The 25,582-nt window shown below is 42.7% G+C and overlaps 2 protein-coding genes across 2 annotated transcripts in view; both read left to right on the plus strand.

Annotated features, from left to right (window-relative positions):
* Nucleotides 1-5,354, plus strand: part of daam1a (dishevelled associated activator of morphogenesis 1a) — a 20,286-nt gene extending 14,932 nt beyond the window's left edge. Inside the window, exons 20-26 of the mRNA XM_076749570.1 lie at nt 312-400; nt 639-807; nt 1,131-1,238; nt 1,833-1,893; nt 2,010-2,144; nt 2,463-2,633; nt 2,954-5,354. Of these exons, the coding sequence (XP_076605685.1) occupies nt 312-400; nt 639-807; nt 1,131-1,238; nt 1,833-1,893; nt 2,010-2,144; nt 2,463-2,633; nt 2,954-3,151 (931 nt within the window). The 3' untranslated portion in view covers nt 3,152-5,354. The remainder of the gene's footprint in view (nt 1-311; nt 401-638; nt 808-1,130; nt 1,239-1,832; nt 1,894-2,009; nt 2,145-2,462; nt 2,634-2,953) is intronic.
* A 652-nt stretch (nt 5,355-6,006) lies between these two features.
* Nucleotides 6,007-16,936, plus strand: LOC143332095 (mitogen-activated protein kinase kinase kinase 7-like). The gene is made up of 14 exons (XM_076749361.1): nt 6,007-6,484; nt 7,711-7,821; nt 8,327-8,392; nt 9,641-9,686; nt 9,885-10,023; nt 10,249-10,373; nt 10,498-10,626; nt 11,593-11,723; nt 11,896-11,956; nt 12,111-12,241; nt 12,335-12,455; nt 13,015-13,076; nt 13,571-13,686; nt 15,174-16,936. The coding sequence occupies exons 1-14, from the start codon at nt 6,419-6,421 to the stop codon at nt 15,343-15,345; spliced, it is 1,476 nt and encodes a 491-aa protein (XP_076605476.1). The 5' UTR covers nt 6,007-6,418; the 3' UTR covers nt 15,346-16,936.
* Nucleotides 16,937-25,582: the final 8,646 nt, after the last annotated feature.

Consider the following 25,582-nt stretch of genomic DNA (forward strand, 5'->3'; position numbering starts at 1 on the left):
CCTGCCGGTTTATGCCGGTTTAATCTGTACACTCAACTCCTCAGTAGATCCTGTATGAAGGAAGTGCCTGAATGACTAACCCTTGATTTCCACCAACAACACCTGAAGGCCATGGTTTCTCAGGAAAGGGCAACACTTGCTCCCCAAGTTGGAAACTTAGCCAGGATAGCTACTTGCATGTTTATAGCTGTGAGGTCAAGGCAGCTGAAATAAATGTACTACATGAGGTTCCCTCATCAGCCCTAACTCCTCCACTGGTATCAGGCTTGAGTCTCTCACAGTGCTGCTGTCTATTTTCTGTCCACACCCAGCATCAACCACTATCATCAGAGGCTCCAGTCTCTCTACTTCAAGAAGAAGTTTGCTGAAAGACTGACTGAGGTCAAACCTCAAATCAAAGGTACTCTTTTCTATCCCAGAGGCTCATCAGTTCACATTGAACCAATGGCTGAGAGTCGATGTTAGACAAGAGGGTTACATGTGAACCAAAGATACATGTGATGAATGAGGATGAATACATTTCTATCTAAAAGTTTCATTAAGTCCTGTTTTGTATGGTGATATCAGATATTTAAATACTGATCTGAGGGCTGCCTGTGAACATTTCTGACATTGCCTTCTTGCCTCTGTGGTTTCAGCTCTGACTCTTGCCTCCAGGGAGGTGCTACAGAGCGGGGCACTGCGTCAGCTCCTCGAGGTGGTCCTGGCCTTTGGGAACTATATGAACAAAGGACAACGAGGAAATGCCTACGGATTCAAAGTGGCCAGTCTCAACAAGATAGCTGACACCAAGTCGAGCATTGACAAGTAAAGTCCATACAAGGCTTTCTACATCACAGGCCCTTTTCACAGAAGTCATTTTGACATGTGATGGTGGGAAAAGCACAGGTCCAATTAATACAATGAATGATGGCTGAATTCAGTCCCAGGGTCCTGGTATTGTTCATGCTGTCTCACTGTCACACTGTTCTTTTGTAATGTTGTAAGTGACACCTGTGCTTTTCCTGCTAGAACCAGTCAAAATGTCTCCTGCGACAAAAAGCCTAACTGCAAGATCAACTATTTCTTTTAAATGCCGCTGAGAAATGATAAATGATTGGTTGTTAAATGTATGTGGTGCATGTTTGCAGAAACGTCACTCTGCTCCACTACATGATCACTGTTCTGGAAAAGAAGTACCCAAAGGTGGTAGCTCTCAGTGAAGAGCTACAAAATGTGCCAGAAGCTAGTAAAGTCAAGTAAGGACGCACGCACCCACACACACACACACACACACACACACACACACACACACACGCACACACACACAGTCGAGTGTCCATCATTTTTGAGGACATTACACAGACTATATGCTAATCAGAACATGGCCATGCACACACAGTGGCTCTTGAAGTAATGCATACAGAATCAAGTCTATTGAAAATTGTTCCTGTTTAAACTCCACCTGAAACCACAAATGCCCCCACCAAACTGATCTTAAGTCCACCTCCACTCAAAAATACGTTTTTCTTCTTGTTCCTACAGTTGAATGTTTGAGCTTCACTGTGCAGAATGATGTATCTGAAAGCACCAATTTTCTCTGTGCAAACTGAAAACCTGATTTCAAGAGCATACAAGCATGATTTGTGACATCACAAATAGTCTGCAGGCGAATCCTGGTCCAATATTCCACATACCCAAGTGTGATGTGAAGACCTGAAGCCATACACTCTGAGAATGGAGTGTGGGAGACATCTTGTGTCCAACCGTAAAACTTGTGAAATGAGACATTTTTGCATATTTAATGTTGTAATATTACTCATGACCTCTTCCCTCTGCCTCTGTCTCTCCAGTATGACAGAGTTGCTGAAGGACATTGGCAATCTGAGATCTGGCCTAAAGAGTGTTGAGGCGGTGAGTAAGCACATTAGACTTCATATACAGCCATGGAAAAATTCACATTTGAAATGAGTGCGTCTGCACATCAGTCTGACTGCATGTCTGTCTGATGCGTGTTTGTCCTTCCACAGGAGCTGCAGTACCAGCAGGCTCAGTCCTCTCGGGGTCCTGAAGATAAGTTTGTCTCTGTGGTCAGTCAGTTCATCACTGTGGCCTCCTTCAGCTTCTCTGATGTAGAGGAGTTGCTCACTGAGGCCAAAGAAGTGGTGAGTGGACAAAAGTGATACACATTGTGTCCCATTTTCAGCTTCTGCCTTCAAAAAACATCATCATAACACTGACATCACTAGGCCAGCAGTGTCAAACTGGTTCCGGTCTTTATGCTAAGCTAGGCTAACCGTGTCCTGTACTTAACGGTGCAGTGTGTAGGATTTAGCGGCATCTGGCAGTGAGGTTGCAACCGACTGAATACCAACTTAACTGTGCTTTTAAAGACACTTCAACCTAGTACAGGAAGTGCATTTGTAGCCTTGTGGCGCGAGTGACCAGATAACCAGCTTCACCCATCATGTCTCTTGTTGAAGTTTGGAAAAGCATTGAAATACTTCGGAGAAGAACTGTCCAACCTGCAGCCAGACGGGTTCTTTGGGATCTTCGAAACTTTCCTCACAGCGTTCTCAGAGGCCAAACAGGACAACGAGAACATGGCCAGACGCAAGGAGGAAGAGGAGAAACGGGCACTCATGGAGGCACAGGTTAGAACACATTATGGGCTCGGATAAGAGAGCGATGTACACGAGGCAGACGTGAAAATCAGTCATTTGAAAGAATATACAGCATATCTGAACTGTTCTTTACCAGGTGTCTGTTACATAGAGGTTAAGTAAATGAAAAGTAAGCACGCGTTCATTACAAAATGTGGAAAATGTGTAGCTGATGTAACGGACATTGCCCACTTTCCCTGTTTCTATATTCTCTGATGATAACCTTATGCATGATGAATGTACATTAAAGACGCTAAATGAACCCCAGACATCCATCCTGTCATCATCACTCTCTCTCTCTTCTCCTCCAGCTCAAGAAAGAGAGGGAGCTGAAGGCGAGGAAAGCACATGTGGAAGAGGGGGGCGGTGAGTTTGATGACTTGGTGTCTGCTCTGCGCTCTGGAGAGGTGTTTGACAAGGATCTGTCGAAAATGAACCGCAGAAAACAGCGCAAACAAAACTTGGTGGACAGCAGCCGAGAGAGACCAGTTACAAAGCTGAACCAGTAACAGGACACTTTATGGACAGCAGCGCCTCACTGAGACTGTTAAAGCTCTGCTGGAACACATGAATGTCTCAGGGACACTGTGCCAGGCGCAGAGTTAGCATTTACACTGAAATCCACATTCTGATTCAAAGGTCACGGCTGTATACAGAGCACATATAGACACATATATATACAGTATATAGGCACAGTGCAGCCACTTCTGTTCTTTGGCACAATGGAGGGCCATGGCTGAGAAGACGATTGGTTGCTGATAATCTTTTAAGCCATTTGTGATGAGATCACAACTGAGAAAATAAACTGCTTCATACAGCGAGGACTCAAAGGAAAGGTTCAACATTTGAGGAGTCGAGACAAATAACTTTGACTCCACTCCCATCGCGTTACAGATACAGGACATTTCAACGGCTGGCCTCTCTGGTTGGTTACCATCCAACATCACAATCCTGCAGGAAGCTGCACGCAGTGACTGTTGTTTGCCAAGAAATAGTTCCAGTGCAAATTGTTATTCTGACATATATTGACATCCATGTTCTAATCTCGCCGTCTGAGACGATCCCAAAGTTTTCCTGTATAAGTTCAACTTGCACTACTTAAACTTTTAAACTGTTTGTGTATGTGTGTGTGTGTGCGTGCGTATTATAAGTGTGGCTGCAACCATGTACCATGTTTTGGAGTCTACTCTCACACATGAAGAAAGTATGTTTGATGATTGACTTACAGTATGTTTTGCTTTTTCTCATGTTCAAAATGTGTCTGTAAAGAATATTTTGCACAGTATAACATAATATATAATTGACCATGAGTGGCATAAATTCATGATTTTGGATAAATTTGACATGGATGAAGTGTGTTTTTTGTTCGTTTGCAGTATATTTAGAATGTCTCAGTCTCTTCAGAGACAACTGAACCTGGACTGTGTTATGTCATTGGTAAAGACAACACTGAGCTGTCTGAAACCACAGACACATGCTCTCACAGTGTAATTTATGTTCCATGTATCTTAATGTACTGACCTGAAGCAGAACTGTCCCTTGTTGTACAATCATAGTAACTGAGGAAGGCCTTTCCAAAACTCAGTCTGCTTTGACTGATCTTAAGTGTTTTTATGTTCTGTTATGGGGCAAAGACAGAGAAAGAGGAGAGAAGTAACAAAAATGTGTCTCAGATAGAATATGTTTGACAACTTATAGTGTTAGAATATCACCTGTACATTTGCACACCGTCCCTCTATGAGACTGCACACCTTTGGTTTGATCAGTTCTGTCTCTGTGTGTATGTATCCCAACTTTCAACACTGGATAATTTAGTAACTGTCAATATTAAAGTTCTAACAGTTTCCTTGCATTCAAAAGTCAAGTGTTTGTTGCTGGCTGTCACACACTACTCAGACTCCATCCATTCTAAACAACAGCTTGTGAATATTGACACAAATATATCATACAATTGTTGCATTTGTAAAGTTGTTGTGTTCATTTTCAATATTAAGAATAATTTTGATCAAAACTTCTTTCTTTTTGGGGGTGGACTGCATTCCTTATAAATTGATAATTAGGATTGTGTTTCTCCAAGGATCAGTATTATCCGTTGATATGTGTATAGGCTAAACAGCAGAATTACAGTCCCCTAACAAGGCTTGTTCATTGGATGCTGCTGTATTTCCAAGCAGCTGTAGCTTGTCCATGAATATATTTGGTGAAAAGGCTGAGGAATGAGTGTTGGCTGCAGATAAAGCACTCAAAGAAATCCAGAAAGTCTGTGTGGAGAATGCAAATTAAAATTGAATGGCTTCTTTGGTTGCAACTGATGCTTAACTCACATGTTCCATGATCTGGGCCCATTTACACAACACTGACATTTCTATTCCATGACCTCACAGCATCAAAATGCTTCATCCTGAGGAGTGAATGCTTCCGAACAGGCACAGATCTGTCCAAAACTTTATGTTTTGTGGTGTGAAACAGTTTCTCAACTGCATGGAATATTTGGACTCTGTTCAAAAGGTTGTGCTGTTGGCAACAGCTGATGCCACCGATGTCAAGCTCATTAAATGTCAATAAAAGTAAGAATGTCTGTAAAAATGGGAACAATGATATAGTTAGCTACTGATTGTATTTTATTCTGTCATTTTCTTAGATTTTTTTTGTAAGAATTAAGGAAGACTTAAAGGAGCTGAACTAAAGTAGTCGAACAGTTACTTTCATAACAATACTGTCACACTGTTACTGTTATACAAAATTTATAATAATGAAATATAAACATACAATATATGGTTATGTTGTCTCGTGAGTCCACTTCCTCACAGTACACACACACACACACACACACACACACACACACACACACACACACACACACACACACACACACATAAAGGGAAATATAGAGCCAGAAAACTACGGTGGCCGTGAGGTGTAAATCACATTGTCACTCTGTCAGCTGTTTAAAAGGCAGCTGCATGTTTGGGCCTGACTGCTGGGGCCACAACAGACTGAGCAGCAGAAAGCTACATGCAATGAAGTATATTCACGGATAATACATTCACAGACAGTATATTCACAGATAGTGCATTCACGGATAGTATATTCACAGTATACTCCAGTAACTTACGATGAAGTTACATTCTCAATTCCAGTTTATTAGCTCCGTCCCGAACATGTGACAGTGAGAAACCGCAGAATGTTCACATTAACATACAGTAATGTTCATGGTAATTAAGGCTTAATGAAAACAAGGTGTACGCGGGTCTCAGGGTGGGGGTGGGGGTGGGCGCTGGATGTTGTGCAGTCTATTCGCTATGGAAACATTGTTTGCCGCCCCTTGTGGAGGCTCTCCTGCACGCAGAAACAAAACAAAGCTGCATTCAAGACCGCGCCTCAGCTAGTGCATGTATGACAAAACCTCATTAAAACCTTATTATAAACGTATGAATTCATACCGCAGGTCACAGGCTGGAAAGAAAATGTGCTCGGTAGCACCAAATGAATGAAATCGCGGTTAAACGAGACAGAAATGTTCCTTTTTGCTGTTTCTCTCCCCTGTGCTGTGGGACGTTCACGAGCGCCCAGCCCTCAGATGGCTCAATTGCAACAACGCTGCGCGAGCTGCTGGTGTTACTTCCTGAATTCACAGCAACAGATGAAGACGGCCGTTTGGCAGGAGCCGACGAAGCCCACGGGGTCTACTTTTGTCCCGATAACCAACTGATAAGCTTTGGGTGTCCGCTCCAGCCTCGTCCAGACGCGTAGAAGAGTGTCGCCGCTCTGTCGCGATGGTGGAGACTCCAGCTGTCTGTCTGTTTGAAGACATCCAGTATGAAGACATCCAAGTTGAAGCGGTAAACTTACTGAGCAACAGCAGCTCAAAGAGGGCATTAACGTTAGCTCTGCTTGCCTTGGGGGGGGATGTTCCGGGAGCAGGAGTTTATGTACAGCTACGTCTTCTTTCATGAGCAAAAGCTGGGGTAAAAGACAGACTCAGGCTGGTTAGAAAGCAAGTCTGCTGGTATAATTAGTGTTTACTGTCCTTTGGTGTGAAATACAGGGAGGGTTTAATACCCCGAACAAGGCACGAGACAGCATTTGATGAAATGGGTAGTCAAAGTAGCTGCTTCTTCAAGTACAGAGGTGGTAAACATACAGGTTATTTTTGTGAGACAACATGAGCGAGAGCTTTTAATCCCCCTCCGCCGATACTCTGTGTCCTGTTTGCCATGGCCGCATTAACCTGCTCGGGGCGTCCAGGGTGAAAATGAGCTGCCGGACCCCTGTTACCTCCCCCGGGTCCTCTCCATGTCTGTGCATGGCTTCCTCAGCTGGAGCAAAGAGTACGCAGATGTTTGACTCAAGGAAAAGTAAAATTACTTATGTAAAATTGTACTCTGATAAAAGTAAAAAGTAGGTCAGTTAAATGTCGACATCTCACCAGCCCCAGCTGTGATGACACCATGTCCAAACCAGTAATACAGTTCTTTTCTATGGGTGGAAATTTGCTGCCTGTGCATACAAGTGACTTTCACTTCCAAATGTATGACGTCCTTCTTCATAGATAGAAGACTGGAAAAACACAGTGACTAACAGTGAATACAAAGAGCGGCGGACACCTCATGAGGTGCACGCAGCATAATTAGGCGACATACAGTTTATTATAATACTTTAACAGCAGAGTAAAGCATTACCAAGGCGGTCAACACTAAGATGCATCAATAGTATGATCCTTAAAGCTGGTACAGCCCACAAACGTGCACATTAAAGCAAAAAACAATAGAAAAACTGCATTTCTTGCCTCGGTTGACTGCACCCCCCACACCCTGTCACACTTGGCCAGTGCAGGTAAACATCTAGAAGGTCCATTCTCACAAAGTTTATCAGGACTTTTCATGTGACTTCCTCTGTACTCTGAAGCTTAAAGTGTAGCAAAGTAAAATACTTATTATTAATACTATTTTAAGTAAAATTCCAGCTTAAAAATCCTCTGTACACAAAACTACGACTTTGTTACAGTAACAAGACGATTTGTTCCTTCCACCCCTGAGTGCTGTGTTGTCCTGTTGTCTTTCTTCAGGCTGTTGGCAGAGGGACATTTGGAGTTGTCTTCAAAGCCATATGGAAGGGAAAGGATGTAGCAATCAAGACCATCGAGAGTGAGAATGAAAGGAACGCTTTCCTTGTTGAGGTACTGTGAGCGCCTTTGTTCTTTGCCTTGTTTAATGGAAGAAATCCCCCATGTTTACATCACCTCTGTGATCACAGTCATGTTAGTGCATTGTTTCTATATTTTCATACATTATAGGTCATAATATGAATGGGCAATGGGATGATGCATATACATTGTGAGATTTTTCTAAAAACTGGGGTCACTTTCCTCTTAATATATTTTGGTGTATTTGGCCATTGTGAGCAATTTTAGAATCAGTGAGCAATTTGTGAAGCATTTGTTGGATTAACCAAAGGATTACATTCACGTCTGCTGCTTAGAGATTAGATTAGATTTTGTTTGTTCTTGTATGCTATTTGTTTATTTACAAGTGCTTTGGGTACAGGTCAGAGCCCACATATACATGTTGAGTATGCAGACAATATAGTAATATGCTCCAGTGTAATATACAGACGAGTAGACAGAGAGATGAGTATATGGGAGAATGTATTCATGATAATATGTGTTCTTGGTTTGTGCACAGCTCCGCCAGCTCTCCAGGGTGAATCACCCCAACATCGTGAAGCTCTATGGCTCCTGTGACAATCCGGTGAGTACACAGGACCCAACACTGTCAGACTCGTAGCTTGTGTATTCTCAACATATCAGTGTCCTCCTCTGAGGACAAATCACCCTCCTGAATGAATTCCAGAGCTCACCACAGAGGTTTCAGATAAGATTGGTTTGAGAAAACATGAATGTGTGTATCCATTGTACTATTTGTTATCAGGAATCACCTCACTTGACAGCGAGGTTAAAAGTCAGTGAGCAACGTCAGGACTGACGTCTTGTCCACTCTAAGTGGAACCTCCATTCATCTTCTGTGAGCCACATGTGGTGACTGTTGAAATAAGAAGTGTTATCTGTCAGTGGAGACGCAGTGATAGACTGTTTATGTGTGACGTACACCAGTGAGGCAAAACCAGGCCAGTGACATGTGACAGTAATCTCTGCGTGCTGTTGGGAGTCGTATCTGCCCATAGAAGATACGTTTCATTGTGCTTTTATGTGTTTTATGCTAGTAAAACAGCACCTACGAGATGTATGGCGCTACAGATCAGCTGATGACACTGATGATGTTCATGAACTAATGTCATGTTCTCTAAATGCCTGTTGGAACTTCTGTGTTGAACAAAGTGAGAAAAAACAAACAAAACAAACCTTCAAACACAGCCATCTTGAAATTAAAAGCCCAGTAAAAAAAAAAAAAAAAGCCTTCTACAGCCTTTGTTGTAGAAACCATGTCTTGTCTCCATGCTCTCTGTGCCTTTCTGGAAAAAAAGACCAAAATGAGGAAGTAAAGCTAGTTTAAGTGCAATACGTACAGTTCATAAAAAAAAAAAAAGAAATCACTGTGCTTCCTGTTGAAACACAGATCATTCCCTTGTAAAGCGTGTGCAAACTCTCCATGAAAATATTCATTCTGAAGTAGTGAAACAGGAAATACAAGCCCAGAAGTGTTAACATCTAGCCTTCAGAATAAAAGCCTGAACGAATTTCACATAGGATTTTCATTATTCAGTGCAACAACACATACAATACTGCATGGAAAAAGTTACATTCTTTATGATGTTGTGGTGCAATGTCCCACTCACTGAGATAAAGTTAATACAATGGAAGGACACAGTGAGTGTGTCAGAGCGACTGTGTGGAAAACGCTGAACCATCAATAAACATAATGTGGGTTAACAACACCATTATTTCTGCCCACCTGCTTATGTTCAGCAGGAACACCTTGTCAGCTAGTTATCTCACTGTCATGCTTTCACTGCTAAGCTAACGTGATGTGTGTTCTCAGGTCTGTCTGGTCATGGAGTATGCAGAATGTGGCTCTTTATATAACCGTAAGTCATATTATGTCTGTACAATTCGAGTGGATTTAAGATGATTGGGTATCAACATAAGCTAGTAATTATAGTAATTATTCATAAAGGGATTAATCTTGGAAGCACAGTATAATTGTGCTCATTTTTTGTTTTGTCATACCACGAGCATACGTATCATATTACCTCATTCTTTGCTTTTTTTTTCGTATTTTAAAGTGTTGCACAGTGCGGACCCGCAGCCCCACTACACAGCATCCCATGCCATGAGCTGGTGTCTGCAGTGTGCTCAGGGAGTTGCTTATCTGCATGCGATGAAGCCAAAGGCCTTAATCCACCGGGACCTCAAACCACCAAAGTAAGACTCCACTTTTCACTTTATAAGCAATGTAAGGGAACATATCTTAAAAAAGAAAAATGAGGTACAGGCCAGCATGTGTTCTTGGAAAGAGTAACCTGTCCCATAATGCATGTTCACGCAGCAGGCAGCAGCAGTGGCTTTCCTGTGAAGATAACGTGAGGTCTGGTTATCTGAGAACATATTTTCTGTGGTCTCTAATCTCAGTCCTCTGTACTGTTTCAGTCTGCTCCTGGTGGCTCGTGGCACTGTGCTGAAGATATGCGACTTTGGAACAGCTTGTGATATTCAGACCTATATGACCAACAATAAAGGCAGCGCGGCCTGGATGGCACCAGAGGTCTTTGAAGGTGAGCCGCAAACACTGCTTTCACTTCTCATTCTGGAGCTCCATCCGGGAGCCGCTTCATGAAATGAGTAGAACAGAATGAAACGCGTAAACATATGCACATAAGTTTGGCGTGTGCTCCTCAGGCAGTAACTACAGTGAGAAGTGTGACGTGTTCAGTTGGGGCATCATCCTGTGGGAGGTCATCACACGCAAGAAACCCTTTGATGAGATCGGTGGCTCTGCATTTTGCATCATGTGGGCTGTCCACAGAGGTGAGCAAAGGCCTGCACCAGCCGCAGCTACACCAGCTGTTGTGATGATGTGCTTGTTTTGTTTTGTTTGTTGGTCCTTTTTTCTTGTAATGTGAAAAGTCAATCTCCTGTAGCCGCCCCTCGTCTCTGCTTCAGGCTCCAGGCTACATTAGCTGCTATTAGCATAACACACCTGAATCTACTACCAAGCTGTTTGTGGTTGAGTGACTACTTCATCGCTTCATTGTGGTTTGCCAGTCCCAACATCTGCTGCTCTCAGCTCACAAGCTCCAGTGATCAGATAGCTCATTGCACCAAATGGCAGAGAGCTGACATGAATAAGTGGCTGGTGGAAATAGTCAAACGTCTCGTCTTTCAGGAGCTAGTGGACCAAACCAGTGCTAAAACACCTGTGAATACTTGACATTCAACAGGTATCCTCCAGCACATTTCAAGGGGGGGGGGGCTTGTTGATGTGTGTTAGCGTTATTGTCTTAGGATATCAAGTTTTCTCTTGTTGTTGTCTTGTTTTTACTTTTTACAGACATTTTCATTGGTCTAATTCTACCATGTTGAGTCAATTGGAGATCATTTTCATTATTTCTTCATTGATTAGACAGATTCTCCATCACTCAGTCAAGCAGCCCAAATGACAACAAGCCTTGGTGGGTGGACGTTAACTGGTGCTGCATCCCGTTTCCTCACGACTTTGTCTCCCTCTGCTGTTTGATGCTGGACAGGTAGCATCCAATCAGCTTGTGTGAGCTTCTCAGCTGTCAACAGCTCTCTTGTTTTTATATGGGGGGCTCAGCGGGAGCAGTATGGAGGCAATCATCATCCAGTGAACTGAAAGAATGATGAAAGCTGCTGAAAGTCTCACAGAGCTGCAGACTGCCTGTCGATTCTCAGTAGCATCAGATGTACCAGCAAGTTCCAAGGAGTTAAGACATACTTTATTGTGACATTGTGTCATTTACTGTGATGCAGGTACACGGCCTCCTCTGATCAAAGACCTTCCAGAGCCCATAGAGACTCTGATGACCCGCTGTTGGGACAAAGAACCCAGCCAGAGACCGTCCATGGAGGAGGTCAAAAACACCATGAGCAATCTCATGAAGGTACAGTCCCATGATGCACTGTGACTCCCCTGAAAACCACAGATGATCAATTTTACATTTCTGTTTGTGTACAGAATGAACAAACAAAATGTAAGATCAGTTTACCTCCCAACACCTGTAGAGGTCATGAGCTCTTTTTAAACATGCTGCTTGGTGTGTTTGGATCTTCCAGTACTTCCCCGGCTCTGATGAACCGCTCAAGCTCCCTCACCACTCTTCAGCCACAAGCTCAGGTAACTGCCAGCTATGCTCTTTATGCTAATACATGATTGTTTCTGTCAACTTCAAGAAAATGTCTAGTCAACAGTTGGCTCCATATGTGTTGGGAATTCCCTGTATGTTACATGCAGAGGAAGTGTTGCCATGAGTCCGTCTTGCTGTCTGCAGGCTCGTATGCTGACTACACCATCAACAGTAACAGGAGTGACGACAACACAGAACACAGAAACTCGGTCGGCAGAGAAGAAACCCTGAAAAGCTTTGAGGCCAAATTTCCACTACAGTTCAAGCCCTCGAAGGTAATATAACCCTAGAAAGTGACCAAACTGTCAGGACTGTGTTTTCTTCAAGCCGGTTTGATCATTTCAGCCTTTTTTGTCCTTCCCCCTCAGACAGCCACATTGCGCACTGGACTGTCCAGTCAACCAGGACGCTCCCAAAGTCCCACCCACTCCATCAGTCCTGTAACCACCACTAGCCAATCAGAGCTGAGGATGACTTTCAGTCCCACAGGTAGGGAGGAACAGCTGATACTGAGGCTGCAGTCACAGTGTTATATCAAACATTTTACTGTCAAGAACCTCTGCCACCGTCCTTACACTCACTACAGCCGAGCAGCAACTTCACCTCAGCTTCTGGATTGTTTCTCCATGCAGTTAAAAAGAATATAAATGAACCTGAATGTTATCTCAGGAGGGGATTTCTTCAGATTTGGCACAAACATTCACTTGGACTCAAGGATGAACTGATAAGACATTGGTGGTCAAAGGTCAGTGTGACCACACAAAAAGTTTCACTCCATATATGAGTCTAGTCACGCAGGGATGTAAACTAAGACTTGATTGGTTGGTGAGTCCTCCTTCAGCCCGTTGAGTTCATCAGGAGTCGGACCTCTCCAGGACCGATGCGCTCACGGTCAGAGCTTTGAGTGGTGTTGCACTGACCACATTGCACCACTGAGGGGCATTACAGTGCAACCTACCAGTTTTAGTATCTGTGCAGGTGTGTGTGCTTTCTGCTGCAGGAGCTCTTTTACAGTGCCAATGACAGGTGTGTATATGTGTGTCTTTAGCTACCAACGGTTTAGACAGCTCCATTCCCATGGCCTACCTGAAACTGGATCACAAGTTACAGGTAAGTTGAAAATATATCTCGGTTTGCTATACTGTTGTTGATATTAATCATGTAATAATAATGATAATGTCTCATAGTTTTTTGTTGTCTCTCTTGTTTATCATTGAGAATTTAGTTTTTCAGTTATTTGTTTTTTTTTTTATATCTTCCAGTAAAATGGATCATGGGTCAGTAGAGCGCTTTGTTTTGGTCTGCTTTTGAGCACAATCACAGCTGTAGTGCGTCCTCCACAATACACACTATGTCCCTGCAGGAGTAGCAAGATGCATGCAGAGACACATCCACGGATAGTACAGCATTTATGCTAACACATGCATGGAATGTATACATCATGACTCTCAGTGAAAGAAATACAAATATGATTTAGTTGTAGTTTGCTCCTGTGGTCCAGTTGTTGGTCCAGTTGTTGATGTTTCCTAAATGAGGATTTTTGAAAGGTGTGTAGACCCTGTTCTGGAGCTATGTATTTATCACTGAGCTTTGTGTGCTTTCAGCCTCTGGCTCCATGTCCAAACTCCAAGGAGTCCATGGCCGTGTTCGAGCAGCACATCAGGATGGCTCAGGAGTACCTCAAAGTCCAGTCAGAGATCGCTAACCTTGTTCGGAGGAAGTAAGTCAAGTCACGTGTGGAACGTTAAGATTTCTTCTGGAACTCTGTACATCTGTGTGTAAACAACAACTAAACAACTTTCTGAGAGATCGTCCGTACAGGGATTTTCCCTGATCAGTTAGAAAGCGAGGAGTTCAGACAGAGGTGTTTGTGTTTTCATCAGTTCCTGAATGAAACATGGTGGCCACACAGTAACTATCCTCACTGTTACAGTACATGATGGCTCTTTGTCATCCTCTTCCTACCTGTTTGTCATTTATGATACATGAGGTCCAGCTGCAGTTCTTTTGGTGAGTTCTTTGTGACACCAGAGAAGAAGAAGAAACCCTTCAGGTTCAGTTAAGCACTATTGATTCTGCTGTCAGTCACCAGAGTTTGATTTCCCCCTGTGGGTCTTTGTAGCGCTGATGATGCAGCTGCTTGCCTCTGTGCAGGCATGAAGGCACCAAACCTTCCAGCCTCGCTGCGATGCTGCACACAGTCACTGCACCAGCTGTTACCAGGCAAAGTGTTTCCTCCTGCTTCCAGGCTTTATGCTATGCTAAGCTATGCTAACCATGTTCTGTCTTGTTACCGAGATGAAGAAAGAATAAGAAGCACATTTCCAAAAAAAATGTTGAAGTATTCTTTGAGACGTGAGCCCTTTTCAGGCATTGAATACTTCAACACGACTGGCTTCATGTGTCTGTTAAAGGGATGGCTCCTTCACAGGAGACTCTTCCATTGATGTTCCTTATGCCTCATTCAGACATGACGGCACATCTTTATGGAATGAGCGGCGTGCTGTGTGATAATTGGCACTGGGTGTGTGAGAAGGAGCACAGAGAGAGGGAACAGCAGTGAGTTCAAAAAGTTGTGACGAGTTGTGAAGAGGAAGAAGAAGTTTTCTGTTCCCTGATGAATTGTAAAAGGTATGCCTTGTTGAAGCCTTAATGAACATCATAAGTGTGAAGGACGCTTACCACTGCCTCTGACGGTGAAACCACAGATACATTTTCACATCAATTTCAAATTTCATGTTATTTGATGGAGAATTCTGTTGCCTGCTGTACAATATCCAACAGTGAATGACAGGACGTGACGTTATGAGAAAGAAATTGCAGTTCAGAGGAAGCAAAGATATGTTGAAGATCATTCAGAAACAGGCTCACTGTTGCATAGTTTGTCCACCCGAGAGTGTTGACAAGTTTATTTTTGCAGTCAAACATGTCCTACTCAGGACACATGGTCACAAACCAGGCCGCCCTGCTCTGTACTGATGACCGGATATAGATGAGGCGGCAGAGCTGAAGCCACACAAGAGTCTCTGATGGCCATTCAGTTCAAACTTGTGTTGAAAGTAATAAGGAAATATTACAGGTCTGACCCGGTAATACTGCTTATCGCTTATTTCCAGGGTGCTTATTCAGACATGAGAATGACTTATTAAACTGCCTTCAGATGAACATAAAGTGTTGATGACGCTAACAGAAGCTCTCTCTGTTTAGACAGGAGCTGGTGTCTGAGCTGGAGCAGGACCAGAGGGAGCAGCAGACGTCATCCAGACTCATCCAGGAGCACAGCAAGCTGCTGGAGGACAACAGCAACCTGTCGACCCACTGCAGGGGCCTGAAGAGCAAACTGAGCCTGATCAAGAGCCAGAACCAGCACCACAGCTAGGCCAGGAGGCCGGACTGCAGCACACAGTCCACGTCTCCTCTGCTCATTGGACTCCGCTCTCCTCTGGACTGCCTCCTTCTCTGAGGATAAGGGGAGCTGAACAGAAAGTAGGGAAGCTCATCATTCTGAGAAAAGACGATTTAACTCCCCAGAAAACAAAGGATCAAGATAACATTGGAACTCAGCTGTTACTGTGCGATTACAGGCTTTAAAGTCCAACTGAAATTCAACTTGAAATGTAAAGTTTAACGGTAAGGCAGCTATCAAAGCCGGTTTTTGGGACATCTGAGGGAAAAGCGTCGAAGCCTCTGAGTGGGCGTCTCCCAAGATATTGGCTGAGTGACAAGTGAGAGCTGTTAAATGAAAATTTTTCCACCTGGGTGTTATTCTCATAATTGTGGCCGGTCTCAGCATGTGTCTGTGTCGCACAGGGTTAGCGCACAGGAATCTACTTCCAGGACAACTTTCTGACTTTCCCAAAGATGATGAATACAAAGTGAGCGTGAGCCACAGACAGGAAGGCCACCGCTCTAATAATAAGTTCTCCACTCTGAACATGGAAGCTATTTAGCCTCACTTGCTAACATTACCACTGATGAAATCTACCCGGTGACTCTTTCGTGGGTCTAGGTGGTGATGATAAATGACCAAACCGTCAAATTTCAAAGCAACAGGTACTCCTGTGACCAAACTTCTTCTTTTTGGGAGTTACAGCTTCGACCATGTATGCGCAAATTCATTTCAGTTTGACTTTAAAACAAATGTGAGCACGTTTTGTTGTCTTGAGGTGAAGGAGATAGTAGTAGCCATCGCTTCTTCTCTTGGCGTCTGTGGGTGTGATGATGGGTTTGACCGTAAAATTGACTAAAATGTTCATTTCAGCCTTTTGTGACAGTATTGATCCGGTGGGACCAAAGAGATGATTTCCATTCAGAAAAAACGTGAAGCTTCAGGTGTGGTGGGGTTAGAAGGTGACTTCTGTTTTATTGTCTTTTCTTCTGAATTGTTAAAAGTAACTACAGTTGCAATGTGTAAATTCTTGCTATTATATATTGCCTTTATCACCCGTTTTATTGTGTTTTTATGAAAAGAGCAAAGGCACTTAGAGTGTGGGCGGTGTCGTTTTCAACCAATTGTACTGTGAATGTAAGACTTGCCAAAGGAATTGAGCTTCAGAGACACGCTGCCTCGCAGCAAAAGAGAAGCCCTGTTGAAAGGCTGTTTGAAATGGAAATAACTGTAGAATAATGATATTTTTTATGTTTAATTTCAATCTTCTCTCGTTACTTTTCACAGACAGTTATATTTCACTGAATTATAGAAACTGTTATTGTGCACTGCACTTATCTAGGTCAATGAAATCTTCTGCATGTGTTGTACTCTCACTTTAGTTCCTTTGGGTTACTTTGGGATGAATTGGTGACTAAATGCACTCATTCAGATGTTGCCTTAGCATTGTTCTTGTACATTTCATTTTTTTCATCTCGGTTTATTTTAGAATACTTTTGACTGCAGCCTCAGAATGCCTGAAACGTTTCTCCAGTGATTTTAAAATGTACAGACTGCAATTATATGCTTTTAAAAGTTCAAAGCGTTTGTAGTATTTTGTCACTTGTCTTCATTTCTAATCATGCTTTTCCTGCTGCTTTGCTGTTTGTCAGAAGGCAGATTCTGCGTTGTGACTGGCAGGACGAGTCCTGTCGTCACCACAGCAGGTGAATGATGGTGAAACGATGAAGAACATGAGTATTTGTTCTGCTGTTAGTCTGAAGTGCTGCAGTGGAACAGTGGTTTCACCAGGTAGACCATAATGCTGCTGGTCAAATGACACTGAATATGTTTGACTTTTATTTGGTCAGTTGAGGGATGGGATGGGATGTTTTCCTGCCAAACAAAGAACTGTAGTTCAGTTACCTGGTGAGTGACAGTTAACTGCGTCCATTCATCTGTGACAGATTATTATTAGAAGATGAAATCTTTTAACACGGAGAGAGTAAAGAAACAGCGTCCTCACAGTTCAGCATGCTATGAGCCGTGGTTGTATGGTTTTTCCTATGCATGACCCAGAGCAGTGTGTGTTAAATGTGTGTTTTTTGCAGCATTAATTTGTGTGTTATTACACATAAATGCGTGCTGTCCACCACAGTGGACACATCAACAACTTCTTGTAAAGCGTGTCAGAAAGAATAAAGAGTAAAGTATCATTTTTCATGCCTGAAGAACAGTGAACAGAACCAAAATCCTGACTGGGGATAACAATTCATGCATGAAAGGATTAAAGAAGCCCAAGTGTTAAATAAGTCTTTGTGAAAGCAGCAGATGGCATGATTTCCTATCCTCAAGATTTAACATGGTGCTCCTGGCTGACAGGACTTCTCCCTGAATGTACGCTGTGCTGTGCTGCTGTTACTGATGTTGCAGTTGCAGGTCGGTCAGTGGTGACGGGGCAGCGGAGCTCACGGTGAGTCACAGAGAAACAGCTTTGTCTGCAGGACGGCAGCTAACCCTCCTACTCGTACAGCCAGCCTGTCCAGGCCCTGTCTGCTCAGCTCACTGTCATTCCTCACATTCCTGCAGCCTCCGTGCACAGCCGGTTAAAGGGCTCATCTGTCTAAATACTACAACTCAGTTGGTCAGTCCATTCAACACTTTGGTCGAGAGCAGGTTATCTTAATGATGAGCACGATAGCAGAATGAACCCCTTTAATTTGTGGGATCCCCTGATCTCATTTCAAACTCCATTATCAAGTCAAAATTTCCTTCGGAGAAGCAATGGGATCAATAACATGCATGAACACACTGTAGACTTTCAATGTGCCAAAGGGGTGAATGCTAATATGTTTTGGTGACAAGGTGACCTTTTATCAAGAGCCACTCTTAGTCTAAAATGTCAAATTTTACAAAATAAATGTAAAAATAAATTAGCAGATTTGACCTGAATGGCATCATTTCCACTGGGTGCAGGGGGAACGTCTCTCGCACCATTTAAAAGCCCATTATTGTGATGTTTGGTAGCTGAAACTGTATTTCCATCTTAAATTCATTGCCTTCTTCATATTATTTTAGTATTTTTGTTTTTGTTAGAGATGATGATACAGTGTCAGTCTGAGCTCCCTATCAATGAAACCAAATACAATTTAAAAAAAGAGAACACATAATACAATTGAGCATAAAGTCCAGTGTCATTCTAAGGTGCTATTAAGTCAGTTAGTGAAAAATGATGCGAATGAGTAACATTTAATTTTGGCTGTTTGGTGAATCTGAACCCAAAGACTTTCCAGACAATTTGACATTCCATGAGCTCTCCTGTGGCGCCACCTGCAGGACAAACTCTACATTTTTGGCCTCACTGGTGGTAAGCAAAATATTTGTGTGTGTGTGTGTGTGTGTGTGTGTGTGTGTGTGCTTGTGTGTGTGCGTGCCTGCCTGCCTGCCTGCGTGTGTGTGTGCTTGTGTGTGTGTGTGTGTGTGTATATGCATGTGTGTTAACCCAAAATATAGAACTGTGTAATTTTGAGGGCTTGTAAACAAACCACATTTAATTTTAAAACCACATGAGCCCAAACAAATTCCTGAGGTATTAAACATTTTGAAAAAGCCATGACATCTGAATACGCTTCCATTTATTATCTATACCTCCTTCTCTTCTGGGGGTTTGTGGGGGGGGGTGGAGCCTACCACAGCTCACACTGGGTGAGAGGTGGAGTCCACCTGGACCGGGTGCCGTCTATCACACCTGCAGGCAATTTACAGACTCTGGTTAGCCAGAACACTGTGCCCCTCACTGCACAACCGAATGCTTTAGCTTTATTTTCACTCAGTAACAAATGATGCTACAAAGATTTGCGGACTCCTGAATGCTTTGGATATGTAACTGATCATTTGGGTCTCATTGTCAAAAAGGTAAAGCGTATCAGACCTAATGTTAGCAAAGGCAGAGCAAACAATACAGCAATAAACATACAGTGCCAGCTGCAGTGTTAATATGTTTTATTTGTATTCATAAAGAGGAAAAATGCATGATGTACAGGTACTGTGAACGACTGTAAATCACTAACGCTTCAAATCAAATTACAAGAATACATGGAAGAGATGCCGCAGTTAGACAGTAACAGATGGCTTTAGATCCAATGACTTGAAAACCGAGCATCCAAAAATATGTATTATTATCTTCTCTAATTTCACGCTCAGTTAAATTAACATCTTTAAACAGACCATTTAAGAAGATACAATTGGTTGAGGATAAGTTGGGAGTATTGCTTTGATTTGTGGGTAAATTGAAAAACAAATGAGGTGAAACAATTTGTCCCCAAAGCCCTTTTCATCGGCACCAGCCACAGTACAGCAGGTTATTGATGTGAGCAGTCATTTCCACTGGAGGTGTGTGTCTGGTTTCAGTGAAGGACCAGATTCACTTGAACGCAAGGCTACTGTTTCCATAGCAATGCAGTGGTTTTTATAGATCCCAGTACTCCCTTCAACAACAGTTTGACATGCTCTGTGGTAATTTGCTTTTACACACACACACACACACACACACACACACACACACACACACACACACACAGAGAGAGTGAGAGAGAAAGCTCCCGGATGATAGGTTGAACTGAATTTGAACCCTCTGTTATGAATGTTACACACAGATATCATTTACCTTTTAAAGTTGAAGAGAAAACACAAGCGTGTGCTGACTGTGCTGGATCTGTCACTTTGTGCTGTTAGACCTTTTCATTGAGCTCGGCATGTCTGCAGCACTCCTACACTATGCTAATGCAAGTTAGAAAGAAAACATTGTCTTTTGGAAAGTTGCAGAGTGGTCCGACACAGCCCCTAATCTGAGAGGTGTGCTGGGAAGAGGTTTCGCGAACTTTCCTACTGTCCCATAAGCACTTCTGAGGGAGTGTACAGGCCCCTTTAGGTGAGACACACCTGCTGGCTGTTGGGCTGCATTGTGGGTAATGTGGACTGGAATGAGTGGAATAAAAAAAAAAAAGGTTAAGTCTCCGCCTGATGGTGCCCCCTATCTTTGCATGAAGTCATCAGAGTAGGCTACAGCTAGCTCTTACGGAAGCCCTGAAGGGCAACAAATTATGTTAATCCATTTTCTAAGCAAATGTTTTTCTCTCCATGTGTTTATGATGTAAGAACAGGTGGGAAAAAAAGGTTTCATCAGGAAAATCTTTCAACTTTTCTTCATTCTTTCCATCTGTGAAACAAGTCGAATTTATTCATTTATTTTTCCAGAAGCATTAGTTCTCTTTCTATGTAGCTAGATGCAGAACTGGGTTCCATACAGCCAATTAAATTGCTTCATTTAAAGCACATTTATCTGAAGCGGTAATGTCTGTGTTTTTTCACCGTCTGCAACACCAGAGCCACTGACTCTGAACAACCACTTGAACGCATAAGCATCCGTTTGCAGGCTAGATAACTAATTAGCTGCTCAGATGTGGTGCATGAACCATCATTCTGGTCCTCTTCAATGCTGGTGGGGTCCTTACCACAGGTCACAAAACACTGTCTGCTCATGCATTAAAAGCTACAGCATAGGTTTATCTACATTAAGATAAGATGGAGAGTGTTTTTTTTTTTTTTTTTTTGTTTAATTAGAGGTAATTTTAGTGAATAAAATAAGTGATATAGTCAGATATTTAGTTGTTTTCCATAATCTGAGGTAGTGACAGCATGCTGATGAAGATCTTTGATCATCTCTAATAAACTCAATTCTTATAAACTCAGTGCTCTGGCATAGAAAATGTGCACACATTGCACAAAGTGGGGGTGGGGAGTGGGGGGTGGTGGTGGGGGGGGGTTCGACTGGGGGTTAATAGAGGCCAGTACCGATTTTCTGGCCCAGGGCATTGCAGTTTGATGGGCCATGTATTAGTCAAGTGTAAAATACTTGTTTGAGTGTGTCCATCACAGTAATGTATCTTGTGTGACTTCTGTCAGTCACCTTATCGTTTCAGGATTATATAGCTGAAAGTGCACATTCATTTTCTATCATTACCATCAGAGGTGGCTGCTGGACAAGGTTGCACCACACAAAATTTTTGAAGATTATCCAGATCTTTGCCTGCAATCCATGTTTATTCCCTTTGAATCGATTAGTCTCCTGTACCCAGTCCTGCCATGATGAGTGGCTACAAGGTCCTCAGAGAGACGGGACACTCTGCGAACTGATCCCTCCAGCAAGTATTATGTGTATATCCAAAGCCTGACAGATCATGTTCCTCTGTGCCATAGAGTTCCATTATTGTCCAGAAATGCTTAAAAACACACCAGGGAGCTATGTTGTAGCATGTTAGCATGTTCTTTCATTGCCATGAACACCCGTATATATTTTGACTCAATCCCACCTACACTGGCTGTGCTGCCAGGAACACTCAGCAGAGCACCAAAAGTGAATTAACCTGACAATGGTCCCCAACAAATTCACTATTTCTTCCTGTTTGATGAACATTTTGGTCAGCTGTTTTAGGAAATCTCTTTATGATCAGTAGATTATGAAATCTACTTTATGTAGGGACCAGTGGTCTTAGAGCTAAGAGGCACAAACAGGCTAAATATAGAAAAACAAGCGGTTAATCCTATGGATTTTAAACCACATTGCGGTCATTTGGCTGACACTTCTCATACTCATAGACTGGGAGCAGTTCGTTGCTCAGTGTCTTGCTCAAGGACACTTTGAAAGGTGAACAAGAAGAGCAGGGAATGGGAGCACCAACTCAACCAGTAACGACTAACCTGAGCTCCTACTATTTCACAATTTGAGCACCTTGTAGTAAAAACGGAGCTTATCGACAGTGAAAGGAGGGGAATCAAGGGATGATACTGTTGTGTTGTCATTGATAATAGCAGTTTCAAGTTAACTCATGCTAACACGAATCATTTCTCTGTATCAAGAAATACAGAGCGTCCTCTGAGGTGCGTGTGCGCCTTCAGGATGCTGCTACCAGCTGTCTTTTCTTTGTCGTTCCACCCCTATCAGGCTACCCATGGATCCATCCCTGAGAACATCACATCCCCCGCTGAGCTGATGTTAGCTGCCAGAGGAGCTGTACAAATCAGTTCTGGCTATTTATAACATCTTGACATTGAGAGTGTGGGCTGATCTGAATCCAGCCGCTCAGAATGAGGCCCAAGAGGTGCCTGTCTGTGGCAAACTGATAAAACGTAACAGCTCTGCCAGCTCCCGCAGGATTACACTCCGTATTAGAAACCATATCGTACCTACTGTCCTGTTCAGAATGGCCTCGGTGCACCGCAAAGCCAGTTTCAAGCGCAAGTGATTTGATTTTCATTCAAGCAGGAATTACTCTGAACTTGATCCCATTCATTCCTCTTTGTGTCACAGTCTGATTTTAATAAAATGTACGTGTTTTGTGAGTTCAGTAGCTACCTGATTATGGCATCGCATAGCTCAACATTTTATTCTTAATTGTTTAAATTCATTAGCAGGAAAAAATGAAACAAATGAAGCAAATCAAAATCAACATTTGCTGGTTTGAGTTGAAAAAATGCTGAGTAACTCAGATGCTACACAGATGAGTCAAACCTGAACATTGTGAGTTTTTTTCCCGTTCTCAGATAGGAGACCGGAGTCTGGAGCAGGATTTGGGGTTAGTGAGGTAACTTCAGGTTTGTTACGGCTGTGTGTTCCCTGTGCTGTTTGTCCCTTTTCCTCTCCCGTCCTCTCTCGCTCTGCCCATGTGTGCTACATCTGATGGCTGAATGAGGTGCACCTGACCTGGGGCTGAAGTGTGTGAAAGCTCCTGAGGCTGCTGGTGTGGATCCTGCTGGTCTGGTCTGGGTCAGCCTTGATTTAGTATCTTGGTTGTTTGTATGTCTTTATGTTCATAAATTTCATGGATTTGGTGGTTTTAAAGGTCTCTTTCTGTGGCTAAGTTGGGTCAGTGATGGATGGTCTACTTCTTATTGAGGTACGAATACTTATTGTCGGAATTTTTGTTGACAAAATTAACACTGCTACTGATGAGTTTTGCAGGTATTTAGACATAAACCAAAGTATTGGACAAAATGAAAATTAGATTTTCTGATGGTGCTCATGGTGCTGATGGTTCATCCTCTTGAGATCATGATTGTCACAAGTATTGGAAGTTTTACAAAAATTAGTGAGGAAGCGTTCCATCATGTTCTGAGTCGAAGTTCCATTAGCACATGTGCAGGTAGCTGCAAGTTAACCAGCTGACCAGTCATGCTTACAGACCCCTCTTACCCGACAGACCACTGCAGCCAACACAGCAGACTGCAGCAACAGACCCTAAACCTATAGACATTTTATTTTTCATGCTGCTGTTCTGTCATTGCATTGACTTTTGATGTGTTTTATTGAGCTTATGCAGCTATTGCCAAGAGGGCAAGGTTCACAATATGACCAAACCAGCATGGGCATTAACATGAACAAAAACACCATCAATTAAAACATTTTATTAAAAGACAGCCAGTTTAACTGAACCAGGGACAAGAAGGATAACGCTATGCTTCCAAAGTAACAGAAACACCAGGAGGACGAGCTCCAACTCGCGCTACATTTGCAGTGAAGTAATGCAATGAAACACTGGTGACTCTGGTTCTTTTAAATCGTCAGATAAACATCACCAATCTCTCATAAGAAAATACACTTTTATAATTCAGAAATTTAAGTTAGAATCTATAACTGTCTCAGAGCAGAAGGGGAGTAGTGGTCATTTCTCATTTGCCGTATTTATGTTTACTTCTGCTTTCCAAGACCAGAAACGCCTTGCATACTGCAAAACAAACTGATTTAACAATTCCATCCTGAATACTACAATGAAAAACAGTACGCAGTGTTTGTAGTGTGTAGTGGGTGGTTCTGAAAACAGCCATTGTATCCCAGCTGCGTTCATCACTTTTTCGTGTCCCCAGGAAACAAATCCATTGTCTTCTCTGCTACTTCCAGCATCTTTTGGTGTCTGGCTGTGTTGTGTGTATTTGCTGCACATGTGTTGTCAAACTGATGAAGATGTTCATTTGCATGAGCTTTCTTTATTACAGTGTGTTGAGCCAAAGGGCTTTTCCATACCATCTTCATTTGTTATATTAGGAAAAGCTTGGGTGTTACTAATAACACTGATGATTGCTCTGTTCTATTCAAGCGACAGTGTGACAGTGAGTCAGCGTGAACGATACAGGACCTGGAACAGAAGCAGTGAAATGGAATTCAGGCATCATTGGCCAGTGAGAATGTGTTACTGACTTACTATTTCTTTTCTAAATCATATAAAAATGAATTCCTAAAGTGTGCTAGATAAAGTGCAATAAAACAACTCTGTTTCCTCACAGGTCATCAATTTATTTTCTGCATACATGGCACTGTGACTGGATGTACAGTAAAAGTGAAGCAGACCCTGTATACATGACACACTGCCCTCTTCATTTGCATACAGCCTGTCACATGTCAAAATATCTGACATGAGAAGAAGCAGATGGTCTGCACCTCTGTGAAGCTTTTCAGTGTTAGTGGGCAAAGCGGTTTCTTGAGACACGGCCAAGCAGGATCCATGATCCTATGCACCCCTGCTACTGCTTTTGGCTAAACAATTAATTCAGAGAAACATTTAAAATAAGACTACAGGAGAGGAGAAAAACTTCAGAATGAGTCCTCTGTCATGGGTTTCAGGGTGCCGTTTCCAGCTCGCAGTGGTTTCTGATGCTGTGTCTGTGTTCCGGGGCTCCTTGTGGACCTGCCAAGGCCTCCAAGAGGGATGTCAGACATTTCTGAAGAGCTTTCAAGGTCCTAGTTTCCAGCTAGGTGTCCTTGGGGGTGTTTCAAAGATCTTCAAAATAGATTCATGTCACAGTTTTGATTAAGTTAGTCTGCTTGTTGTAGTCGCATGCTTCAATGCCACAAAATTGATCAGTCCGTAAGATTAATCAGTGGCTATTTTAATTATCTGTTAATCATTTCAGGCAGTTTTCAGGCAGAAATGCATCAGGCGTTTCTTGATGATAACAATAATAAGTTGATATCTTTGGGTTTTAGACTTCTGTTTGGACAAAAGAAGGCATTTAATTATGTCACCTGGGGCTCTGGGAAATTCTCATTGGTATTTTCGACTTTTTCCTGACATTTTATAGACGATTCATTGATTAATTGAAAAGTACGCTCCCGTAGGCTATTGTGCACTTCAATAATACACCATCCGGTAATGTATGTGTCTGCTGAAATGCGTACATGTGCGATAAAATGTGT

The sequence above is a fragment of the Chaetodon auriga genome, chromosome 14 (assembly GCF_051107435.1).
Source record: "Chaetodon auriga isolate fChaAug3 chromosome 14, fChaAug3.hap1, whole genome shotgun sequence".
Lineage (NCBI taxonomy): Eukaryota > Metazoa > Chordata > Actinopteri > Chaetodontiformes > Chaetodontidae > Chaetodon > Chaetodon auriga.